This window comes from Myotis lucifugus, unplaced genomic scaffold (assembly GCF_000147115.1).
Source record: "Myotis lucifugus unplaced genomic scaffold, Myoluc2.0 scaffold_54, whole genome shotgun sequence".
NCBI classification, from domain to species: Eukaryota; Metazoa; Chordata; class Mammalia; order Chiroptera; family Vespertilionidae; genus Myotis; species Myotis lucifugus.
Window position 1 is genome coordinate 5,364,312 of NW_005871102.1, and position 25,669 is coordinate 5,389,980.

General features: G+C 36.1%; 1 protein-coding gene across 6 annotated transcripts in view; it reads left to right on the forward strand.

The window, feature by feature from the left end:
- Positions 1 to 25,669, forward strand: part of XPR1 (xenotropic and polytropic retrovirus receptor 1) — a 110,040-nt gene that overhangs the window by 48,588 nt on the left and 35,783 nt on the right. For 2 of the 6 annotated variants that reach the window (XM_006088972.3, XM_023754005.1), the window contains exons 3-8: positions 7,656 to 7,757; positions 14,495 to 14,718; positions 18,242 to 18,391; positions 18,733 to 18,816; positions 20,053 to 20,134; positions 25,422 to 25,612. In XM_006088972.3, coding sequence (XP_006089034.1) covers positions 7,656 to 7,757; positions 14,495 to 14,718; positions 18,242 to 18,391; positions 18,733 to 18,816; positions 20,053 to 20,134; positions 25,422 to 25,612 — 833 coding nt within the window. Of the gene's footprint in view, positions 1 to 2,374; positions 2,453 to 7,655; positions 7,758 to 14,494; positions 14,719 to 18,241; positions 18,392 to 18,732; positions 18,817 to 20,052; positions 20,135 to 25,421; positions 25,613 to 25,669 lie in introns of all 6 variants that reach the window. The other 4 variants (XM_014456067.2, XM_023754006.1, XM_014456068.2 and 1 more) reach the window with 4 other exon arrangements.

The window sequence follows — 25,669 nt, forward strand, 5'->3', positions numbered from 1 at the left end:
TGTTTGTTTTCAATGAAATTGAAGGAAAACTTAATTGTAAGTTTATATATTATTAAAACTAAGTTTTAACAATAGATCCCTATGCAATTTTTGCAAAACACTTGGAGAATTGACATTGCTACAACGAACTCTCATTCTTATCTACTCACTCATTTATGTGAGCAAATTTTCTCAGCACTTACATCTCTAGGATGAAAAATAAGAATAGCAGTGCTTGCTAATGGTCTTATTCTACAGTATTCATAATATTCTAGCAAATAATGTAATATTTATCATTTGAGCAAATAATGCAATATTTATTACTCTAGCAGTAATGTAATATTTATCACTGGGTATATGAACTAATTGGGAGAGAAAGCTCTATCCATTTAAATATGAGATTTATTTTCAAATTCCCAATAAAATTTTACTTGTTATATTTAATAATTATCAAAGTTTATTACATATTTATGTTGTGCTGATGTAGTGTGTTCTAATAATTGTAATGATAGCTCAGTGTAAAAGAAAATTTAATATTTAGGGCTTTATAATTAGGAAGGTTTTTGTATGTAAATTTTAATTTATACTTAATGGCTAGGAAGTATGATAGTATCATCAATAAATAACTTTCAAACCTAAAAATATGTTAGAATAAATTCTGTAATGTTAGTATAATGGAAATACAAGTTCAAGAAGAAAACAAAATAAAATAAAATTTCCAACTGTTAACTTATTTTTATGTATTTGATAATGAATGATGGTGGTTATCATATTACTATGACATTTAAATTCTAGCTACATTTGAAACAAAGTCACTTTAGTAAATGCAAATAATTGCAATCAGAAATTTATTTATAACTGTTTAAAATGTTGAAATCTTTTGTTATAACTTAAAAATATGCAGGATGGTTTTTCAGAAATTTTTTAGAGGTTACAAGAACAAAACACAATTGAAAACACTGGCGTATGCTACTTGTTTTACTGTTGAATTATGCCCTTGTTGGAATTCTTTTATTATTTCATTTATTGGTGGTTTTTTGCCTAGCAGACATTGATAAATATTCATTGGGGTGATAGTTTCAATTGTATCAGCTAGTGCCGGTGAGAATAATTTTATCTCAATTATATATTACTAATGTGAATTAATTGTAGTTCTACCAGGACTTATTTTAAAAGCACATTTAGTTAAATCTCATATGATGAAATCTCAAGATAGATTAAAAAATCTTATTTAGGACCACTTCAGTCTAGTTGGATTCAGCATATTTTGCAGAAATTAGCAGCTTTAATTATGGAATATAAAATTTGGAGTTAGGTGAGAACATAGAGATTGCCTATTCAAATGCCCTTGTTTGTCAAAGAGAAAAGCACAGAGCCAGACTGTCACTTACTCAAGTTAATACAGGTAGTTGACAACAGAACCATATCCAATCTGTCACTAAAACCTATTGATTTTTTACCACCAGAATATCTCTTGACTTACTCCTCTTCTTTATCCCCAGTGCCCTCACCCTAGTTCAGGCTATCAAGATCTCTCATGATATCTGTACTACATCTGATTGGTCTCCCCATAGCTCCTCATTTACAAAGTAGTATATCTGATCATAATTATTCCTCCACTTAAAATCCTTCAAAAATGTTTCCTTGGTCATAGAAAATAGGCTAGTCTTTGTTCTGGAAGACCCTAAGTGATCAGACCCCTGCTTGCCTGTCTATGTTTAAATGACACCATTGTCCCCCTTTCTCTCTGGATTCCAGTCACATAGGTCTCTTCAGTTTCTCACATGTACCATGCCTTTTCCTTCCTCCCTTCCTTCCTTCCTTCCTTCCTTCCTCCCTCCCTCCCTCCCTCCCTCCCTCCCTCCCTCCCTCCCTCCATTCATACGAAGGGGAATAACTTCCTTCCTCTTTCCCTTCCTTCCCTTCCTTTCCTATCTTTATTGTTGAGAGTGCTACATATGTCCCTCTCTTTTTCCCTCTATTGCTACTCTCCACCCAGTTCCCGCCCTGTCCCAGGCCATCACCACACTATTGTCTGTGTCCATGGACAATGCATCCCTGTGAGATTCATCAGTCTGTTCCATGTTTCCCTGCCTCTGGTACTTATTTATTTTTCATTTAAATTGACATCCAGTATTATATTAGTTTCAGGTATACAGCATAGTGATTCAACATTTATATACCTTACAAAATGATTACCAGAGTAAGTCTATTAATCACCTGTCACCATACATAGTTATTACGATGTTATAAACTCTAATCCCTATGCTGTACATTACATTACCATGACTTATAACTGAAAGTTTGGATTTCTTAATCCCCTTCTTTCCGCCTTTTCACCCTTCCTCCCCTCTGGCAACCATCAATTTGTTGTCTGTATCTTCTACACTGTAAGGACAGCTTTGGAGCAGCAGTCACTAATCGGTGGTCCATGAGGTCCGAAATGTTGGCGACCGCTGGTCTACAGCATCTGGTAATATATTGTTTCTGTCACTTGGAGCGCAGAAGCTCTAGCCAATGCCTATTTATCCTTCAGATTTCATCACTTCTTCAGAGATGAGATTCCCACATGTAAAGTATTTGAAGAAGCTAATAATGGTTTTAAAGAATTGATTTTTGAGAGATTATATGTGGAAGATGACACTGATGGTATAAAAATAAAAGTATTCCTGAAAATTGCTGTAAAAAGCACTTGATGATGGCTGCTATGCAGTAGGACTATTTTTACCTTGATTAGTACTCTTAGGGTTATTTGCTGTTAACTTAGTAATTTTGGGGGAAGATGAAAAAGAAATTGCCTGTCATCCACAAATGCGAAATAAAGATAAGACCATAATAGAAATGACAAAAATCTTTGCCTTATTTTCTCTCTCTCCTTAGTATGACTGACTCAATTAATATTTAACTCAGAGCAAAGTGTTCTGTGAGTCATACTTAACAAATTCTAGTTTTTTTCACCCATTTGTCTTCCTTTTTTTTCCTGTTGATGCTAATCTTATAATTGTTGATATTACATTCCTGCTGAAATTTGCACTTATTTATGCTGGCTTTCTTTTAACTAGGCTTAGTCTTTTGTAACTAATTATTGAATTCATGTGAAGTTCATTTTCATAGTCAGCTAGGACTGCCATAACAATACCATAGTCTGGGTACCTTAAACAACAGAAATTTATGTTCTCACTATTCTAGAGACTTGAAGTGCAAGAACAAGGTACTGGCTTTTCTGGTAAGGCCCCTCTTCCTGGCTTGCAGAGGGCTTTCTTGCTGTTTCTCACATGGCCTATTGTCAGTGTGCACATCTAGAGAGGGAGGGAGAGAGGTGTGTCTCTTCCTGTTTGGAATAAGCCCTGTTATTATGACTTCGTTTAATGTTAATTAACTCCTCAAAGGACCTGTCTCCAAATAAAGTCACACTGGGGATTAGGAATTCAACATATAAATTGGGGATGGTAGTGCACAATTCAGCCTATACACTCATGTAACACATAGTAGTCATTTTGATATTCTTTATTTTATATTAAGAAAATACAGCGAGCCTCTATAATACTTGCATTCTTACTGGAGGGCAGAAAAAACTCATATTATTTAGATTCTCAACACATAATCTTCCTCACCTATAAAACAAGGGTATTGGGCTAGTTTGTTTCTGAATGCTGAAATTCTCTGATACTCCAATTTGGAGTTACTGATTTCTAATATTATTCAGCAGATAAGGTATATTCTGTAGAAATTGATGTTGTGTAAATCAGCATTCTACCGATTTCTCAAAACTAAAGTAAAAGGCATAATCTATGTATATATATAAAAGGCTAAGTGACCAACCTACTGTTTGTTCTACCGTCCGACTGAAGGGCCAGTACATATGATGCATACTGGCAATTTAAAAATAAATGTTGACTCTTGCATGCACAATACATATAAAGCTCTCGCTGGTGCCAATCATGTGCGATGCCAGAATGTATCTGAAGACCAACTATTGCCACAATGTACCACGGTTTTTAATATTAAGCTGAATGCTCCTTTAAATGATATATGTAAAATCGATTTATTTGGCAAAGTAACAGCTAAAATTCATGTCTTCAAATTTCAGAAATGTGGACTGCCTCACGCTCACATATTATTGATACTAGCGAATCCAAATTATGAACGGAAGATGACATTGACCGTATAGTTAAGGCAGAAATTCCGGATGAAGACCAGTGTCCTTAACTTTTTCAGATTGTAAAATCAAATATGGTACATGACCATGTGGAATACAAAATCCAAATAGTCTATGTATGGAAAATGTTCAAAGGGATTTTCACACTTATTTGAGTGATGATTCCATCAATTCAGCGGATGATGCTGAAAAGGAAAATGTTTCCATCGAGTTTCTTAATAGTATTACTCCTTCGGGAATGCCATGTCATAAATTAAAATTGAAAGTAGGTGCAATCATCATGCTACTGAGAAATCTTAATAGTAAATGGGGTCTTTGTAATGGTACTAGATTTATTATCAAAAGATTGTGACCTAACATAATCGAAGCTGAAATATTAACAGGATCTGTGGAAGGAGAGGTTGTTCTGATTCCAAGAATTGATTTGTCGCCATCTGACACTGGCCTCCCATTTAAATTAATTCGAAGACAGTTTCCCCTGATGCCAGCATTTTCGATAACTATTAATAAATCACAAGGACAAACTCTAGACAGAGTAAGAATATTCCTACCTGAACCCGTTTTTGGACATGGTCAGTTACTAGTATATGTTGCTTTTTCTCGAGTTCAAAGAGCATGTGACATTAAAGTTAGTTGTAAATACTTCATCACAAGGGAAATTAGTCAAGCACTCTGAAAGTGTTTTTACTTTTTTTTTTAAACAAATGTATTTACTCTTTTTTTTAAAATATATTTTATTGATTTTTTACAGAGAGGGAGGGAGAGAGATAGAGAGTTAGAAACATCGATGAGAGAGAAACATCGATCAGCTGCCTCCTGCACATCTCCTACTGGGGATGTGTCCGCAACCCAAGTACATGCCCTTGACCGGAATCGAACCTGGGACCCTTCAGTCCGCAGGCCGACGCTCTATCCACTGAGCCAAACCGGTTTCGGCAAATGTATTTACTCTTAATGTGGTGTACAGGGAGATATTAGAATAAGTTTAATCAATTCATCAGTCATTGTTTTTATCAATGTTTTTATATCATGTTTTTGTTGTATCATGTTTATTAATCAATTTATCAATCATTGTTTTTATCAATGTTGTTTTTATATCATGTTTTTGTTATTTTTATATCATGTCTTTGTTGTTTTTATATCATGTTATTGTTTATTACTCAATTTATATATTATTTTCATATACATTTTACTATTTTCATTTCTGACACTTCTATTATAGAGAAAGGGTGAATAACAATAATAAAATATTTGAATTTTATAATACTATATTATATATACTATTTTGACATGTAATTTTTTGCAGTAACATAATTACCACATGAATCTTTCTTCTAATTAATTTCCTTTCAATGTGCACAAATCTGTGAACCGGGCCACTAGTTGTTCTATGTACCTCTAAATTCTGATATGGATACTCTTTTCAATTAGCTATGCTGGTTAGGTTTTATTATGTATAATTTAAAGATTTGGGCATGACATGTTTCTCTTTTTGTTCCCTTTTGTTAATAATACCCTTTATTTATATAATATAATTTATTTATCCTTAATGAATAAGTTTCATTGGAATGAATTCAATAAGTATAGATAGCAAAATGTGAGAATCCCTCTCATATCGACTCCTCTTTCAAAGGAGATTGCCACAATTAGTAGTTTGGTGTGTGTCTTTGCAATCTTCTTTCTATGAATGAACATAAGAATATTAATTTATGCAGTTATTTTTCCATAAATGAGATCATGCTGTATATATTCTGTTATTTAAATTTTTTCCTCAACAGTGTGTTTTGGGATTTTCATACATACCAGAATGTATGTATATTATTTTTTAAATGGCTACATAGTGTTATATAGTATTATTTGAATTTATTTAACTATTCTTTTTGTTGGACATTGCTTTGTTTTATTACTATTAAAAATAATGGTGCATGAATATTATTGCACATACATCCATTTGTACAGAGATTTCCTTAGAATATACTTCCCATGTGAGATTGAACACACTGAAAATTTTTATAGCTGTTGTCTGATTGACTTCTTAAAAGGCTTTACAAATTTACATGTCCACCAACAGGGACTGAGAGTGTTTATTTACCTTCACCATTGCCAAAATAATGTCGGTATTTTAAAATTGCTTTCAATATGATGGTTGAGAAATTATATTTCATTAGAGGCCTGGTGCACGAAATTCATGTACTGGTGGGGGGTGGTCCCCTCAGCCCAGCCTGTGCCCTCTCACAGTTCAGGAGCCCTCGGGGAATGTCCGACTGCCGGCTTAGGCCCAATCCCCGAGGATCTCTTGCTCCTTACCACTCGGCATGCTGCTCCTTAGCAGCAGGCTCCTTACAACTCAGCTCACTTCTCTTTAGCACTGCCACAGAGGCGGGAGAGGCTCCCGCCATTGCCGCTGTGCTCGCCAGCTATGAGCCCGGCTTCTGGCTGAGCGGCCACTCCCTCTGTGGGAGCACACTGACCACCATGGGGCAGCTCCTGCGTTGAGCATGTGCCCCTGGTGGTCAGTGCACATCATAGCGACCAGTCATTCCAGTCATTCCACCATAACAGTTGCTTAGGCTTTTATTATATAGACTAGAGGCCTGATGCACGAAACTCATGCAAGAGTAGGCCTTCCTTCCCCTAGCTGTCGGCACCGGCTTCCCTCCAGCCGCCGGCATGCACCCAGGACTCGGGCTTCCCTTGCAGCTCCGGCTTCATCTGGAACAGCTGTGGGCAAACTACGGCCTGCAGGCCGGATCCGGCCCGTTTGAAATGAATAAAACTAAAAAAAAAAAAAAAAAGAAAAAAAAAAGACCGTACCCTTTTATGTAATGATGTTTACTTTGAATTTATATTAGTTCACACAAACACTCCATCCATGCTTTTGTTCCGGCCCTCCAGTCCAGTTTAAGAACCCATTGTGGCCCTCGAGTCAAAAAGTTTGCCCACCCCTGGTCTGGAAGGTCATCCAGAAGGACGTCCAGAAGGACATCTGGTCTAATTAGCATATTATGCTTTTATTATTATAGATTATTTTAAAGTTACATTTATTTGATGTCTGGGATGTTGAAGATTTCTTTATTTGTTCATTGGCCATTGGTAGTTTTTTAATGAATTACTCTAATTGACCTAGTTGTCTTAAGGGATATCTTTACGAATTTTTAAAAAAAATGTATTTTGCATGTGAATCCTTTATTTTAAATGTTTCAGATTTGTTTTCCCTTGTCTAGTTTTGTCTTTTAACTTAGCTTACGGTATCATGTGGAATGAAGATACTTCATTTTTGTGAGAATGCCAGTCATTCCCTTTATGACCTCCTTTTTGTATAATGTTTAAAAAGACTTTTCCCATGCAGAGTTATTTAATTTTTTTCTTAATACAGTTCACAGTTTATTTTTTTTCAAATAAATCCGCATATTATTGTCATCTTGAAGACTAAGAAAAGTAACTTTAAATTTTATTTCCCTAGTTTTCAAATTGGCCTTCAGACATTAAATTTAAATCATGTTTTTCTTGCTTTTAGTTACAGATGAGGACACAGTTAAGAGGTATTTTGCCAAGTTTGAAGAAAAATTTTTCCAAACCTGTGAAAAGGAACTTGCCAAAATCAACACATTTTATTCAGGTGAGTGGTTTCTTGGTGCAACATATACAAAAGACAATTTCTGCTGCTAAGGAAGGAGAAACTACCATGTCATTGTTTAAACTTTGGTCATCATTTTAAAACGGATTTGTTTTCCTTGTTACACTGCAGTTAAGGGATATTTTCTTTAACTGAGGTGGGAACACATCTGGTACCTCAGTGTTTAAGTCTTATATGGTTGTTGCCTAGATCAGTGGTCACCAACCTTTCGGACCTCACAGACCGCTGGTTGGCGACCGCTGGCCTAGATGTTCTTGTAGTTGCAAGGATTTGGGACCTCGTTGTGAAACAATATCTTGATAGAGCTTCACTATAGCCCATTCTAAGCTTTGAAGAGTCAGAAACTTAATTTTATCATTTCTTTAAGAGCTGAATTACAGTTTCAGCTTTTTAATTATGACAGTTTTATTAACGCCCCCCCCCCCCCCCCCGCATTGTGCAACACTCATGTATCTCTCTAGAACTCACAGTTTACAGAGTGGCTTTTACAAGATGCTATTGAAGTTGAGAAGAAAATATTAGAACTTATGTTTATTTATATCTTACTCTTTTAAATTTTGTTTTTAATATATGTTTACTTTCCCCTTTTTAATATCTGTTTTGCTATTTCCCAGAGCTCAAGTTTCTTGACTCCCTCAGCCCCTCCCAGAATACTTCCTTCTTCTTCAGTCATTTTAACCACTTTGTCCCTTGTACTTTTACTCCCTTTACCCTTAATGCCTTGTAATGCTTCTGCCTAGCGAAACTCCCAATTGTGGACCAATAAGCCATTTGCCAGGTTGTGGCTCTATCCCTAGTAGGGGTTTACCCTTAATGCCTTGTAAAAAAAATCATATAGCAGAACAAATTTGAACCACTATAAAATCATTTTTGGATTCTTAATGGCTGGGATGGCCATTAAGCCATCCCAGCCATTAAGGATGGCTGGGAAAAAAAATCATATAGCAGAACAAATTTGAACCACTATAAAATCATTTTTGGATTCTTAACTGTGTCCTCAAAGCTGCCGATGGGTCCTAATCAATGTCCTTTTCTATGCTCCAAAGTGCTCTTTTAAACCCTACACCATTCTTTTTAGTTCTCTGAGCCCACTATCTTACTTTACAAATAAACCTCTGATTAACCTCTTACTTTACAAATAAAAATAAAGGCCTTCAATTCCTATTGGTGTATATATAGTACTTAGGTAGATCTATGCCACTTACTCCCCCCAAATACCTATAGACATTCTTACCCTTATTAATTTTCCTCCAATCATCTCTTCAGTCTATGGCAAATCTCTACAACAACCGATTGAATTTCAGTTTCTTGCTCTAGATTATCTCCTGTAAGAATTATTGGATAAATGCATTGTTAATTTTCCTTTTTGCTGGTTTAGTCTCCTTAACAAGTCACTCCCTTCAAACAAAGAATAAACAGTAAGGAAAGCAAATATCTTAACTCTGTGTCCTCCTCCTTATCTTTCATTGATGGCTGGACTTCTTTCTAGGCAGAGGGAATAGTTTATGCAAAGGGACACAGCCATTAAAGGACATGGCATATATACATGCCCTTATTATAAGCACCTAGAAGGCAGAGACAAAATAGAAATATTATTGCCTGGCCAATGTGGCTCAGTAGTTGAGAGTTGACCCAAAAACCAAAAGTTCACCCATTTGAATTCTGGACAGGGCACATGCCCGGGTTGTGGCTCGATCCCTAGTAGGAGTGTGCCAGAGGCAGCTAGTCGATGATGTTCCTCTCTCATCAATATTTCTATTTCTCTATCCCTCTCCCTTCCTCTCTCTCTAAAACTCAACAATGCAAATTGTTTTTTAAAAAGGAAATATTATTTGAAACCATGCAAATGGATAAATTTTAATCAAGGGGAAAATGTACAGAAGGAATGACAATTTTCAAGGACAAAGATCATTTCTATAATCAGGAGATAGGAGGATAAAGAAGAACCCAGCATTGTAGACAGCCATATTATATAGACTGAGGAAGAGGAGACTAAAAGAGGAAGGATTTGCAGTGGAAAGAGTGTTGAGATTGAGAAAAGGCCATTGTATATGATCTAAAGCTGTAAATGAAAAACAAATGAGGTCAAAATTAATAGCATTTTCTTTTACTATTATTTTTTGGGGGAGGATTTCTAAGCCCAACTCTAAATGGATAATTTAGATCACAAAGAAGAGTTAATGGTTCTTAGCTCACAAAGAAAAATAAATATCTACTCTTAACAATAGATAAATACCTTTTATGTTTTTTGAGTTGCACATAGATATGTGTGTTTTGTGTATGCTTACATGCATCTGTAAATGTGTGTATATGTAATATATTTAAATAATTTTTCCATGGAACAATACTTATTCATACTACTTGTGATTTATTCTATTTTTCATATTTAATTATTTCTATTTGATTTTATTTTTAAAATCCTGGTTTATGATACACTGAATTGCTTTTATAACCCCATATTGGAATAAACCCTCAGTTTGAAAAATGGTATCTTAAACTTGGTTACTTTTCAAAAAGAATTGTAAGCTTTCAACTATTAAAAACTTGGGGGCTGTGATTTAACAACTGCCTTTTTCTATGTGGCAGGGCCATCAAGGCATGTCTCTTGATGTCATCACAGAGTAGATACAAATTCATAGTCTTCAGACTGACTTTTTGCCAGGTCAGGAAGTGATGGGTAATATGAAAACATGATTGACAGAAATAAAATTTGGCATTTGTCCTAGACAGTATCATTTTTCTCTTTAGTTAGCTGCCTTTTTCATGGCAGATTGTCTTGTAACTGCAGTCTTCAGACACTAGGACGCATGAGAAACTATAAATAATACAGGGGTGAGTTCAGCTTATACACCTATCTCCTCCACTCACATGTCATAGAAATATTTAATGGCTAGCCAAAATGGTCATTTTTAAGTGAGATATAATCTTGACTGAAACTTAGTACTCAAAGCAAATACTATAAAAGCCAAGCAAACAAAACAGAATAAATATACTAAAATGTGGATATTTATTTTCACACCAATTCTATTATATACCAATTATATTTTGGATTTTTGACCCTTATTATTTTTTTATAAGAAGTTTACCATTTAACTTTCCTAAGCCTCCATATATACTTGCTTATAAAATGAGCAAATTGATTCCCAGCCTTCTAAGGTTCCACATGTGAGGAATCAGAAGCTATTTTCAGTTTCAGAAAACCTGATGTAAGTTATTTTATCGATCTTTATTTTTTACTACATATATTTGGTTAATAAGATATGGGCATTTATTTAGATTTATAGGTAAACATCTTTTAATATTTGAAGACTCTGGGACGAGAGGGTAATTTTTTTAAAGAAGTGGTCCTTTTTGGTGATACCATTGCTAATCACTGGCCTAGAAGTCTTCCAGGTCTCTTCTAACACTAAAAGTGGTATTAGTCTTGAAGGCTATAATGTTAGAAACCTTTTTCATGGTGACTAGTTATGTCCTTTTCCATTGATAATTCTGAACACTTCATGTTACATGTTCCTCTTTTCTTGAACCAGTTTGCTTTCTCGTTCTATTCAAAATACTTATCTTTTCAGCAGTGTTTTTATGTGCCTAAATTAAAAATCTTACAATATCAATCTGTTGCTTTTAATATCCCACAATTAAAACAGGAGAACCCTTCTTTTTCTTGTTTGGAATGTCTTTAATAGCTAAGAGCTTTTTCCTTTGTTTCTAAACAATTTCAGTTTTTTTCTAGCCTGTCCTAATTTTTGGCTTCAATTATTATATTAGGAACTCATAGCAGTGTTATGTATTTTCTTTTTCTTTATCAAAAAGGAGGGATAGAAGGAGGGAATTTAGGAGATTGCAGTAGGAAAATTATGGCAGTAGAAACAGATTTATTTCTTTTCTTTTTTAAAATATATTTTTATTGATTTCAGAGAGGAAGGGAGAGAGAGATAGAAACATCAATGAGGAGAGAGAATCATTGGTCGGCTGCCTTCTGCAGGCCCCACACTGGGGACCAAGCCCACAACCCGAGCATGTGCCCTAACCGGGAATCAAACCGTGACCTCCTGGTTCATAGTCGACGCTCAACCACTGAGTCACGCCAGCCTGGCCAGATTCTTTCTTCCCTTTCTTCTTCCCTCCTTTCCTCCTTCCCTCCCTCCCTCCCTTCCTTCCATCTTTATTGATTTCAGAGAGGAAGGAAGAGGGAGAGAGAGATAGAAACATCAATGATGAGAGAAGAGAATCATTGATTGGCTGTCTCCTGCATGCCCCCTACTGGGGATCGAGCCGTAAACCCGGCATGTGCCCTTGACTGGAATCAAACCTAGTACCCTTCAGTCCGCAGAATGACATTCTATCCACTGAGCCAAACCAGCTAGGACCAGATTTATTTCTTGTCTGTTAAATATTTTCAGGCTTCATATAAATGCAAGACCAATTGGATAATAGTTACTCAGAACTATTCCTATTATACAGTTATTCCTATAATCCTGTCATGCATTGTCTTGCTATGTGTTTACTTTTCTTTATTCTTATTGAATTTGAGATACTGTATATTGTTTTGCCACTAACTGTGTGTAATGAAACGTAAGAATCTTTTTCACTGAAATACTAAATGTTCTTTTACAAATGATTATATGTATCTAGTACCCCACATATGGCAGGTTTTGTTCTTTGCTTTTATGTGTGTTAAAAATGTGGATTAAATCTATTTTTTTTAAATATATTTTATTGATTTTTTACAGAGAGGAAGGGAGAGAGATAGAGAGTTAGAAACATCGATGAGAGAGAAACATCGATCAGCTGCCTCCTGCACATCTCCTACTGGGGATGTGCCCACAACCAATGTACATGCCCTTAACCAGAATCGAACTTGGGACCTTTCAGTCCGCAGGCCGACGCTCTATCCACTGAGCCAAACCGGTTTCGGCTAAATCTATTTTTAATTAATTAGGATAAAATTCCCATTTCTTCCTACATCATGAATATCTTGAATCTTGAGTTCATTACAGCAGAATCAGCTACTTAAGAGCTTTTAAAAGATGGGGGTAGAGAGAAAGTTAGTTAAAGCAGTCAGCCTGACTTGCTTCCTTATTAATGCATCTGATAAAAATTAGAATTATTTATACATTGTCCACAATATATTATGCTTTCTCCATTTTGTTAAAAAAAGTGATTGATCACTTTCTATTAAAATCAAGCCATGTGAAACCAACTTCATTTATTCTTTTTGCTTACCTCCTTCCTCTCTTCTTTCTTCTCTCTGCCTTGTTGCTCCTTCCCCCCCAGATCCTGGCAACCACTAATCTACTTTCTATCTCTATGGATTTACCTGAGAGATAAAGATATTCATTTCTTATAAATGGAATGAAGAATATGGCATTTTCTGTCTGGCTTCTTTCACTTACCATGATGTCTTCAAGATTCATTCATGTTGTAGCATAAATCAATACTTCATTCCTTTTTATTGTTAAATAATATTCCATTGTACATATCTTATATAATAAAAGCCTAATATGCTAAGTGTCCGGTTGTCCATTCAACCAATCAAAGCATAATATGCTAATGATATGCTAAGGTCACTCACCTGCTCGCTATGACGTGCACTGACCACCACGGGGCAGACATTTGACCTGTTGACCAGTTGCTATGATGTGCACTGACCACCAGGGGGCAGACACTCCAACTGGTCGGTTAGTTTGTTGCTGGGGTCTGGCTGATCGGGACTGAACGAGACGGGCTGGAAACACCCTGAAGCCCTCTCGTGGTCCCTCCCCGGCTGGCCAACCTCCCGCGTTCCTCCCCAACCCCGATCATACACCAGGGGGCCCCTCGGCCTGGCCTGCGCCCTCTCATAATCCGGAACCCCTCCGGGGGATGTTGGAGAGCCGGTTTCAGCCCGATCCCATAGGCCAGGCCGAGGGACCCCACTGGTGCATGAATTTGTGCACCGGGCCTCTAGTATACCATATTTGCCTATCCATCAATTAATGGATATTTGGGTTATTTCTCTCTCTCTCTCTCTCTCTCTCTTTTTTTGGTTAATCCTCACCCAAGGATATTTTTTAGAGAGACTGGAAGGGAGGGGAGAGAGAGAGAAAGAAACATCGATGTGAGAGAGACACATTGATTGGTTGCCTCTTGCATGCAGCTCTACTGGGGCCAGGGATCAAGCCTGCAACTGAGGTACGTGCCCTTGACCAGAATTGAACCCGAGACCCTTCACTCCACGTGCTGAACATTCTAACGACTGAGCAAAACCAACTAGGGCTACTTTTTCACTATTCTGAATACTAGTTTGTGTATGTGCATACGTTTTTGTGTGAACATGTGTTTTCAGTTCTCTTGGGTATATATATGTAGGAGTGGAATTGCTGGATCTTAAGGTAGCTATATTTAACTTTTGAGAACTTCCAAACTTTTCCAAATTACAATGTGGTTGTACCGTTTTTGCATTCTTTCATATAGTGGCTTTTAAAATTCTGTATCTTCATTTGTCAAAAGTAAGGGTACATTTGAGATTTTGTAGGAAAGGAAATGTAGGGTAGATGAAAAGAGGGTGTTGTACCAAAACATTTTTTTCCTATCCAGTTCTAAATATTACATGTAACTTTTTCTCTAGAAATTTTAGGGAAACAAATTAGAATGATTAGAAAAAATCCAGACAAGTCAGTAAGAACTTTCACAACCATTTTGATCTTGATGATTGGACAATTCTGTTTTATTTCTTATAGAAAAGCTCGCAGAGGCTCAGCGCAGGTTTGCTACACTTCAGAATGAGCTTCAGTCATCACTGGATGCGCAGAAAGAAAGCACTGGTGTTACTACGCTGCGACAGCGCAGAAAGCCAGTCTTCCATCTGTCCCATGAAGAACGTGTGCAACATAGGAATATTAAAGACCTTAAACTGGCCTTCAGCGAGTTCTACCTCAGTCTTATCCTGCTGCAGAACTATCAGGTACTTAGATTCTTACCCTGGAGAATGAAACTTTTAAATAGTTGAGAAATTATAATAAATGGAATTACCTTGAACTATACTAATGGGCCAATCCAAAAAGGGAAATCTTTAGCATGCCATTATTCTTTAGGTGCTTACTGAGATTTCTGATGTTCTTACTGGCTAAAACCATGTTACCAGAGGTTGTAAAGTAGTGTTAATAAGACTTCTATTTTTGAAGATCCGTTTTCTAAAACCTTTTTGTACAATATTCAGGAGTAGCCCTTGACTCAAGGACTAATAGTTTGCTTCCTATATTTAGAGGTATTTCCAGCCCTAATGAGTAGAAATCAGAAATAATGTATGTCTACCCAACCATTGCTGGCTATGTAAAAGCTTCTATATTCTTGCAAAACTACAGCAAAGTTTTCATAACTGCAATTAGACAGTTAACTTTCCAATTAACACTAACAATATAAAAGATACTAACTTTTTAACTTGCCACTAAGAATCCTTTCAGTTTTATTATCCACAGGCTGCGATATAACTTTTTTTTTTAATCTGGTGAAAAAAGAAATTGTCACAGCAAATGTGTATACAGACTGAACATCTAAGCTACCATATCACTTAATATTTTAAAAATCCAGTCTGAAAAATCGAGCTACCATCTATGTGAAATTTTGGAAATACAGGGCATTTATTCATTTGTAATTATAGATTTGTTTATATAGTTAAATCTATAAGGAATTTACCGAAAAACAGATGATTCATTTAATAATAAACATTTAAATTAGGCAAAGCATCTCCCTCATCTTTCCCCCCCTCATTTTTAGAGAGATCTTATGCACTGTACTTTTTTCATTTTATTCTTGTGATTATTACTTCTAATCAGTGGTTATGATCATTATAGGATCATATATATACTAGAGGCCCAATGCATGAAAATTTGTGCAAGAGTAGGCTTTCCTTCCCCCGGCTGCTGGCACCAGATTCCCTCTGGCACCCAGGACCCAGGCTGCTTCCCTCCTCTGGCCGCCCACAGGCACCCGGGACCCGGGCTGCTTCCCTCCTCCAGCCGCCCACAGGCACTTGGGACCTGGGCTGCTTACCTCCTCCGGCCACCCACAGGCACCTGGGACCTGGGCTGCTTCCCTCCTCCAGCCGCCCACAGGTACCTGGGACCCGGGCTGCTTCTCTTCTCCGGCTGCCTGCAGGCACCTGGGACCCAGGCTGGCTTCCCTCTGGCCCCAGCTTTGTCAGGAAGGGCGTCCGGAATGACGTCCGGTCTAATTAGCATATTACCCTTTTATTATAGATAAGAACCAAACGTTATATAATAAAAGTATTACTAGGTATAAATACTGGTATCTATCTATATAAAAGCCTAAGCAACCATCGCAACCGAACGGACGACCGAACAGGCTGCGTGGGGCAACCAGACTGGCAGGGGGGTTAGTGAGGGGTGACCAAATGACTGAGCAGCAGGCTGCGTGCGGTGACCAGGACAGCAGGGGGGTTGGTGAGGGGCGACCAAACGACCAAGCAGCAGGCTGTGTGGGGTGACCAGGCCAGCAGGGGGGTTAGTGAGGGGTGACCAAACGACTGAGCAGCAGGCTGGCTGCGTGGGGCGACCAGGCCGGCAGAGTGGGGCAGTTGGGGGCAACCAGGCCGGTGGGAGGGGGCAGTTGGGGACAATCAGGCCGGCAGGCAGAGGCAGTTAGGGGTGATCAGGCTGGCGGGGGCGGGGGGGGGGCAGTGAGGGGTGATTAGGCAGGCAGGTAGGTGAGCAATTAGGAGCCAGCAGTCTAGGATTGTGAGAGGGATGTCTGACTGCCAGTTTAGGCCTGATTTCTAGGATTGGGCCTAAACCAGCAATCAGACATCCCCTGAGGGGTCCTGGATTGGAGAGGGTGCAAGGTGGGCTTAGGGGATCCTCCCTCCCCCATGCACGAATTTTGTGCACCAGGCCTCTAGTTTTAATATAAAAAGTCAGTGTAGTCTCATATCTGCAGTGATCTAAGTTGTTAATGCATGTATTTATTTCTATCTTTCCCTTTTATAATTCTGCTTTCTTCTTTGGTGGTTTAATTTTTTTATCACTGAAAGAACCATACAGTTGGGAAATAATTTTAGAGGAATAGAAAATAATTATATAAGATATATCTGATAGGAAATTACTTTCCCTTGCAATTTATTCATAGGCTTTATAATTTATTTTTAAAAAGAAAAAAAAATGGCCCTGCCTGGGTGGCTCAGTTGGTTGGAGCATTGTCCTATACTCCAAAAAGGTTGCAGGTTCAATCCCCTGTCAGGGCATGAGGAGGCAAACAATCCATGGCCCCTCTCCCTCTTTCTCCCTTCTTCTCTCTCTAAAACCAATAAAAATATCCTTAGGGAAAGGTTTTTAAAAATGTATTTTTTCTTTCTTATATCTCATAATTTATTATTTATGCTTGTGTGTTGCAGAGAAATACCCTTGTTAAATTTTTTTAACTTTCCTAGAAGCTTTTGTTTGGAGTCATTATAAAAAGCTCCTTGGGAAAACAAAACTAGTTGTAAATTATAAAAGTTTTGATTTATCCTCTATTCTTTGAGGGTTGTTTATTCTATAAGAAGACATTTATTTTGAGAATCAGGAGAAAGAAAAATTGATGGAATGCAGTCTTCAAGTCATGGTGTATGCACCCCAAGGAAAATTTAAGATGATTCATTAAAGTATGAGAAAAAAATTATAAGCAAACAAGCAAAGACTTAGTTTGGAGTGAGTGTTCATTTTTTTTTTTTTTTATTAATGGGGATATGTGTTCAGAAAATTTGGGAGACCTCTAGTTTAAAGAACCTTGCAAACCCATGGTTTCCTGCTTTTGTTGTATGTTGATCAAACAACAGAATTTGAGAATGTAGAAAAGTAGGATTTTGATGTAGAAATGGAGGAAAAATACCAGCTTCCATCCATTATCAGCTAAACCCTATAAGAGTGATCACTTCATTACTACTGATTCTTCTTTGCATTCCCTTCCCTTAACTGAGAATGTATGAAAGCAAAATGAAAGTTAAGAGAAATAGGTAATCTTTGATTTTCCATGCTAGTTTGTACATGCTTGCACAGGAGGAGGGGAGAAATGCATACCTATACCAGTCCTTCAAACAGCAGAGAACTTATAAATGTATTCAGTGCATGATAAATCTGAAATATTTTCTGAAAATATTCTTTTAATCAAAGAATCAAAATAATATAAAGTAGCTATTTTGAGAACAATTGTTCATAAGAAAATGGAAATAAAAATGTTTTGAGTTTAGAACTTCCATTAATTTACTTGAAATAGAAATAATAGGGTTTATATTTAGGGTTTCTTTTTATTACTGATAACATACTATCTTGAAATGAATAAATAAAATAAAGAAGAGTCTTATCCTTTCAGTAAATGCTTTCATGAAAACATTGCCATTTCCCTTGGTAAGCTCTGTCTACACATAGTGCTTATTACTTTTCATCTTTTATGGTGCTGGAAATTATAGTAGTATTTCTCACTTCTTTCTGTAGAATCTGAATTTTACAGGGTTTCGAAAAATCCTTAAAAAGCATGACAAGATCCTGGAAACATCTCGTGGAGCAGATTGGCGAGTAGCTCATGTGGAAGTGGCCCCATTTTATACATGCAAGAAAATCAATCAGCTCATCTCTGAAACCGAGGTACAGTAATCTCACTCATATACCAAATATTTTCAGTATGTTACATGTTTCACTTTTAATGAAGTAATTCTTCCTTTTGCCTAGTCAAAGTGGCTCAGCAGTTGAGCATTGACCCAGGAACCAAGAGGTCGCCTGATCGATTCCTGGTCAGGCAGGGCACATGCCTGGTTGCAGGTTCAATCCCCTGTTAGGGTTCAAACAGGAGGCAGCTGATCAATGTTTCTCTCTCACAATAGTGTTTCTCTCTCCTTCTCTCTCTCCCTCCCCCCCTTACTCTCTCTAAAATCAATAAACATATTGTTGGGGGAAGGATTAAAAAATTTAATAATGTGTCTTTCTAGGCTGTAGTGACCAATGAACTTGAAGATGGTGACAGACAAAAAGCTATGAAGCGTTTACGTGTTCCCCCTTTGGGAGCTGCTCAGGTTAGTATTTTTCCCAGTTATTTGGTTTTGCCAATTGAATAATTAATACAATCTGTTTAGCTGATAAAATATACCTATTTCATTACTTTAAAAAATGTTTCAAAATGTTTAAGTAGTTAATACTTTTTTTTAATTTAAAAATTAGATACCAGATCTCACTTCATAATGAATTATAATGTCTTCCCACCTACCTCTTCTTATCCTATATTTCTCTTGTTTATTTTTATTGACATGCTAACTTTGTGATCATACCAAAAGATGAGATGTGTATTTGATGATTGGGGTGTCAGATGTGCTGGGCTACTATACAACTTCATCCAAAATGTAATAGTTACACCTAAAAAAAGCATTTATTAAATTATATTCATTATAGCAAAAAAAATTATCTTCTGTGTCATAAAACAAGTTTCAATAAACTAAAAAGGATTTAAATCATAGCAAGTATGTTCTCTGACCACAATGTAATAGAAATCAATAACAGAGCTTTCTTATTTCATTCTAATAAAAGACATTTATGAAAAACCTACAACTAATATCATACTTAATGGTAAAACACTGAATGCTTTCTTCCTAACTAAGAACAAAAAAAGATATCCACTTCTCTTCAACATTGTACTGGAGCTTATAGCCAGTACAGTCATATAAGAAAAAGAAATAAGAGACATTCAGATTAGAAAGAAAGAAGTAAAACTGATGGGGTATTTTTATTGCTCATGACATGATGACCTCAAAATCTAATGAATATAGATTAACTACTAGAACTAGTAAGTGAGTTTAGCAAAGTTGCTGAATCCAAGATCAATATATAAAAATCAATTATATTTCTACATACCATCATGTACAATTGGAAATTCAAATTTTAAAAATAATGCTATTTATAATTAAAATATGAAATATTTAGATGTAAGTATGACAAAAAGATGTTCAAGACTTCTAAATTACACTAAATCTCTTCTATAAGAAAATCAGAGTATATATAATCTGATACCTAAAATTATAATGTTTATTTAGTGACTCAGATTTCTGTAAAAGAATTCAGATAATTGGCATCTCTGTACTGGTATTATAGAATGATGAGGGATGATTCTCTGGTTCAGATTTCTAAAAATTCAAATCATAAAATATTTTTATTTTCCTGATAGAACTTTGAGGTTCATGTTACTGATTTATGACAGCATACACTAAATGTACTTAATATTTTGCCCTACACCCCAAATTCTGTTTTTCTGTCCACAGCCTGCACCAGCATGGACTACTTTTAGAGTTGGCTTATTTTGTGGAATATTCATTGTACTGAATGTTACCCTTGTGCTTGCCGGTAAGTAGTTTAAATATTGAATTAAATTATTTTTACAAGTACATATGTCATATTCTGTTCTTCTGTCAAAGCTACTACCAAACTACTAAAGCTACTGAAAGAGAAATCTGTTAAGGCTAAATTTCTTGTTCTTATAAATAAGTGGGGGTGGAGAAAGTCATTTGTTTTGGTTTGTTTTTCCCTTCGTTATTATCCTTTAAAAGATTACTAGTTGATGACTTCTTATTCTCCATTATTTTTCAGTGTTTATGTACAATTTCTTCACACTTTTTCAGTGTTCAGTCATCAAGAACCTCAGCTACCTTGATCACAGATGAGAATAAATAAGATATTACAAATTATGTACTGATTTATTTACTTTGCTTTTTGGACACTCTTTCACATCTTTTCCAGAATCTATTTACAATTACTTTACATAGAATTTTAAGAAGCGTGGTTGTATAATTTCCTATTCTATAGAAGTTAAAACTTAGAAAGAAGTAGAAGGAATTGCTAGAAGCAAGTGCATTCCCAACATCAAGAAATGATATTACAGCAACAGAGGCACAATCTTACTAAACCTCCCAACAGAAGCACTTGACATTGTCAATCACTCCTTCTTAAAACTTTTTCTTCAATTGATTTTGCTGAGAAACCATACTCTGCTGGTTTTTCTATTATACTTAGCTGGCAGTTCTTTCCCAGTCTCCTTTGCTAGCTGTTTTTTTCTTTTTCCTTGTGACATCTAAATGTTGGGAAATACTACTGGGCTCAATCCTCACATCTCTTTCTCTGTCTACATGTATTTGAATAAGGCAATCTTCTTCAAACCTATGGGCATAAATATCATGTATATACTAGTGACTCCCAAGTAGATATACTCTTTTCTCTGAACGCTAATTGGTTACTTGGATGTCAAATAGGCATCTCAAAATTACATGGACAAATTTCTTTTTACCCTCAAATATACTTTCTCTTCTATTATATATCAATACCTTTCATCAGTTTCTCAGGCCAAAAACCTTTAGCCTTTCTTTTCCCTCGTCATTTCTCTGTATTGCTCTGTATTCAAAATATATTCTGAATCTGGCCACCTCTACCAGTGCCATCCTTAATATATTGCAGTGGCCTTCTAAACTTGTCTCCCTTCAGCCACTTTTGCCTCCTTGTAGCTACCATGGTCTTTTTTAAAAAAAAAAATAAGTTAGATCATATCAGTCTCCTCTTCAAAACCCAGTAATGGCTTCTCACAACATAATTGAAATTTCATATTATGGTCTATAAAACCCTACAGGATCTCGCCCCTCTGGGCCTTTCTGGCTTTACATCCTGTCATCCTTCCCACATCCAGTTTCACTCTGTTTTCAGTCACTCTTGTGTTGTCACTATTCTTTGAACACTCCGAGCTCATTCCCATCTACAGGCCCTTGCAATTGCCTAAAAGGCTCTTCCCCGAATTGTCTATGCTTACTTCCTCACTTCATTCATATACTCGCTATTCAAATGCCACCTCCCCCAGGAAGGCCTTTCCTGATCACCTCTAAAATAGCTTGTTCTGTCCCTTTAGCCTACATTAGTTTTCTTCAGAGCACTTGTAAGTACATGGCGTAATAGTTCATATTTATGTTTCTTGATATCTGTTTTCCCACTGGAATGTAAGTTCCCTGATGCTTGGCCATTTATTTCTCCTGTTCACCGTTGTATCTCCAGCACCTAGAACACTGCCTGAGACATAGTAGGGACAATATTAAAAAATGTTGGTGGAAGTTTGAATGGATGGAAGAGAAAGGACCAAGATGAAATTAAGTGATATATAAGCATACATACATTCTTTCATTTAGAAATGAAATTTATACTGGACATTGATGGAATGGGAGACATTTCAAGAGGAGACAGATAAGCAGAGATTTTCATTTTAGTTGGCCAGGGTAGAGGATGGGGTGTAGGAGGAGGGAGGGAGTTATGAAGGAGAGAAGTGATATATTCAGCTAGGGTAAAGAAGCGTATTATTAGGTGATAAGAATGAAAATATAGCTTGAGGTCAGTTCATAGAATTCAGCTAAGAAATGTAAGTAAAACATGTTTTTGGATGTGAAGCACTACATCAGTATACATGGTGTGTGTGTTGGGAGTTGTTTTTTCTATAGGGTAAACCTTAGTCATTTGTATGTGGAATTTTTTCTTTTATTCCCAAGTTGTACATGGTATTATCATCATCATTAAATAAGACATAAGAATAAATAAATGTCTTTATTCATTTTATGTGAATGAATTGAAAAGAAGTTTTTTAAAATTCAGGGACAAGTTGAAGGGTTTTTTCTTTCTTTCGTAAATATAGATTAAGTTTTTGTGAGACACTCGGAGTTGTTTTTACTGTGTGGTTTATGCATTTAGTGTTGTGTATTATGTTCTCTCACCTCAGAGCCCTTCTTTGTTTGATCTTTGTGTTTGTATGGGGAGAGGCAAGGTAAATATAGTTAAAGCCAGCTGTCTATCCTTATTTATCTCCCAGCGGGTGCTTAAAAGATAACAGTGTTGAAAGAGAAACACAACAGTAGTAATGCATGTACAAGCATGATTCTTTTTCAAACATTTACATCAAAAAAACTGTGTGCATAATTTCTGTAGTTTCTCAAAGGGACATGACCTGATATGTAATAATTTTTTCTGAAATTTATGTATTTTTACTTTCATGAAGATGAAAAATTACCTGTTTAGATTTTTTAAACTTCTCTTATAGATTCCTAATAACCTTAATTTGATATGGTAAGAACATACTTGTTTCTTTGCAGTCTATTTTTCACATAACAGTTAGAGTAGCCCATTGAAATTATCAATCTGGTTATGTCACTTATGTGTAAAATTCATTGACTTCATACATCAGAGTAAAAGCCTAAATCTTGACAAAGTACTTCAAAGTCCGACCTGATCTTTCCCTGGCTATCTTTTTACCACTTTAACTTTCATTTATTCCAATCATAGTGGCCTCGGTCTTCTTCCTGTTCCTGGAGCACGCCAGGCTCACACCTGTTGTAGGACTCTTACTTTCCTTTCACTTGGAGCTCTATCTCTTCAGATATTCACATTATTCATTCCCTGTTTCCTTAAGGAAATGCAAATGGCCTACAAATGTCACATCCTGAGAGGTTTTCTTGACCACCCTACCTGAAATATCACCTAACATCATTCTTTATCTCCTTACCCTACATTTTTTTTTTCAAAGAAAAAAATCACTATCTGATATTATACAGAATAGAAGTTTCTGGAGACAGGTATTTTGTCTGTTGTTCATTACTGAATCCCCAGCTCTTAGATTGGGCATAGGAGGAGGTGCTATAAAACACCTAATAAATATTTGTCAAATTAAGGAAAAAATGAAGTTTTCTCAAGTAAAAGGAAAAAGAAACTGATGTATACTGAATACTCAAAATTGGCCAAACTTTGTTTTAGTCATTTAATATATGTCGTTCACAAATAATCATCTTAAACTTTTAAGAATAGGTATTACCCCCATTGACAAGGAAACTGGGATTTAGAAAAATTAAATTATTTGCCCTAGTGTAGCTAGGATTTGAAATCTGGTTTATTGTATTTGACTCCGAAGCAAAGCTTTATTCACTCTGTATTTTTAAATTATCACATGTGCTATGTACTATAGAGAATACAAAGTTAAATAATAAATGATTATTTATATTAAGTGTATAAGGTAGTATATAATTAAATATTAAATGTATGGTACTACTAGTACATTTTATAGTTATTTCGAAAAATTGAGAAATTATTAGCCAAATTGAAATGTTTGGCACATAGTAGGCTCAAAATGAAACATTCGTTCAATGAATTTCTGAACAGATGAGGATCTGGCTCTTAAATAATAAGTAGAATTTGAATTTTTGGAAAGAGCAAGGCCATTTTATGTATAAGGAGCAACATAAGCGAATGTGAAACATGAACTTGTTAAAAGGATAATAAAATGATAAGAATTAAAATGCTGCCGAAACCGGTTTGGCTCAGTGGATAGAGCATCAGCCTGCGGACTGAAGGGTCTCAGGTTCGATTCCGGTCAAGGGCATGTACTTGGGTTGCGGGCACATCCCCAGTGGGAGATGTGCAGGAGGCAGCTGATCGATGTTTCTCTCTCATCGATGTTTCTGACTCTCTGTCTCTCTCCCTTCCTCTCTGTAAAAAAAAAAAAAATCAATAAAATATATTTAAAATAAAAAATAAAATGTTTAGGGGTACTATGAGATAAGTTTGGGAAAAATGAATTGGAAATCAGATTGTGGAGAACTTGAATTGGGAGGCTAAAGTATTTGAATGTTATTAAAGAGCTATAGAATAATAGTGATACCAAACATTTATATGGACAATAGAATGTAGTGGTTAAGAGTGTGGGCTTTGAAGCAAAACTGAGTTAAAATCCTGACTCTGCCCTATACTAGATTATTAACCCTTAGAAAATTACCTAACCTGTCACTGCTCTAGTTTTCTCATCAATCAAATAGCAATAATAGTTTTTAACTCACAGAGCCATTGAGGATTAGATGAGTTATTATATGTAAAGATACTGGGAACAATCCTTAGCACATTATAATCATTCTATAAGTATTAACTGCTGTCATTTATATCACTTCAATTTTCACATTACCATCCTGTGTACTATTTCCTTTAATTTTCACAGCAATTCTGTGAGGTAGGTATTACATATCCACTTTAATGATGGACAAAACCAAACCAAAGAAGTTGTGTCATGTCAGAAATCTCCAGCTGACAGAACTGATGTTATAGTAGTTCTAAACTATTTTACCTTGGTTCTCTAATCTAAGAAACTAATGGAATGGTGAACTAACATGCTAATAGTCAAATTTTAGGAAAATTATTCTGGTGGGATTTTGCAGAGTGAAATGAAGATGGGAAAGAACCTAGAAGCAAATTTACAGGCTCTTGAGATAATCTAGATTTATGTTTGTTTATAAAAATTCGCCGGAACCGGTTTGGCTCAGTGGATAGAGCGTCGGCCTGCGGACTGAAGGGTCCCAGGTTCGATTCCGGTCAAGGGCATGTACCTGGGTTGCGGGCACATCCCCAGTGGGAGATGTGCAGGAGGCAGCTGGTCGATGTTTCTAACTCTCTATCTCTCTCCCTTCCTCTCTGTAAAAAACCAATAAAATATATTAAAAAATAAAATAAAATAAAAGAAAATAAAAATAAAAATTTCTATGCCAGAGCAATATCATTGAGAATTAAGAAAAAAGACAATAAAGGGGACATTATGAATATTCTAACTAATTAATTTATATTCTTTCAGCTATATTTAAACTTGAAACAGATAGAAGTATATGGCCCTTGATAAGAATCTATCGGGGTGGCTTCCTTCTCATTGAATTCCTTTTCCTACTGGGCATCAACACGTACGGTTGGAGACAGGCTGGAGTAAATCATGTGCTCATCTTTGAACTTAATCCAAGAAGCAATTTGTCTCATCAGCATCTCTTTGAGGTAATCAAAGCAAGATATAAAGTCCTACAAATATAATTTGCATTAGCTGTATAGTTG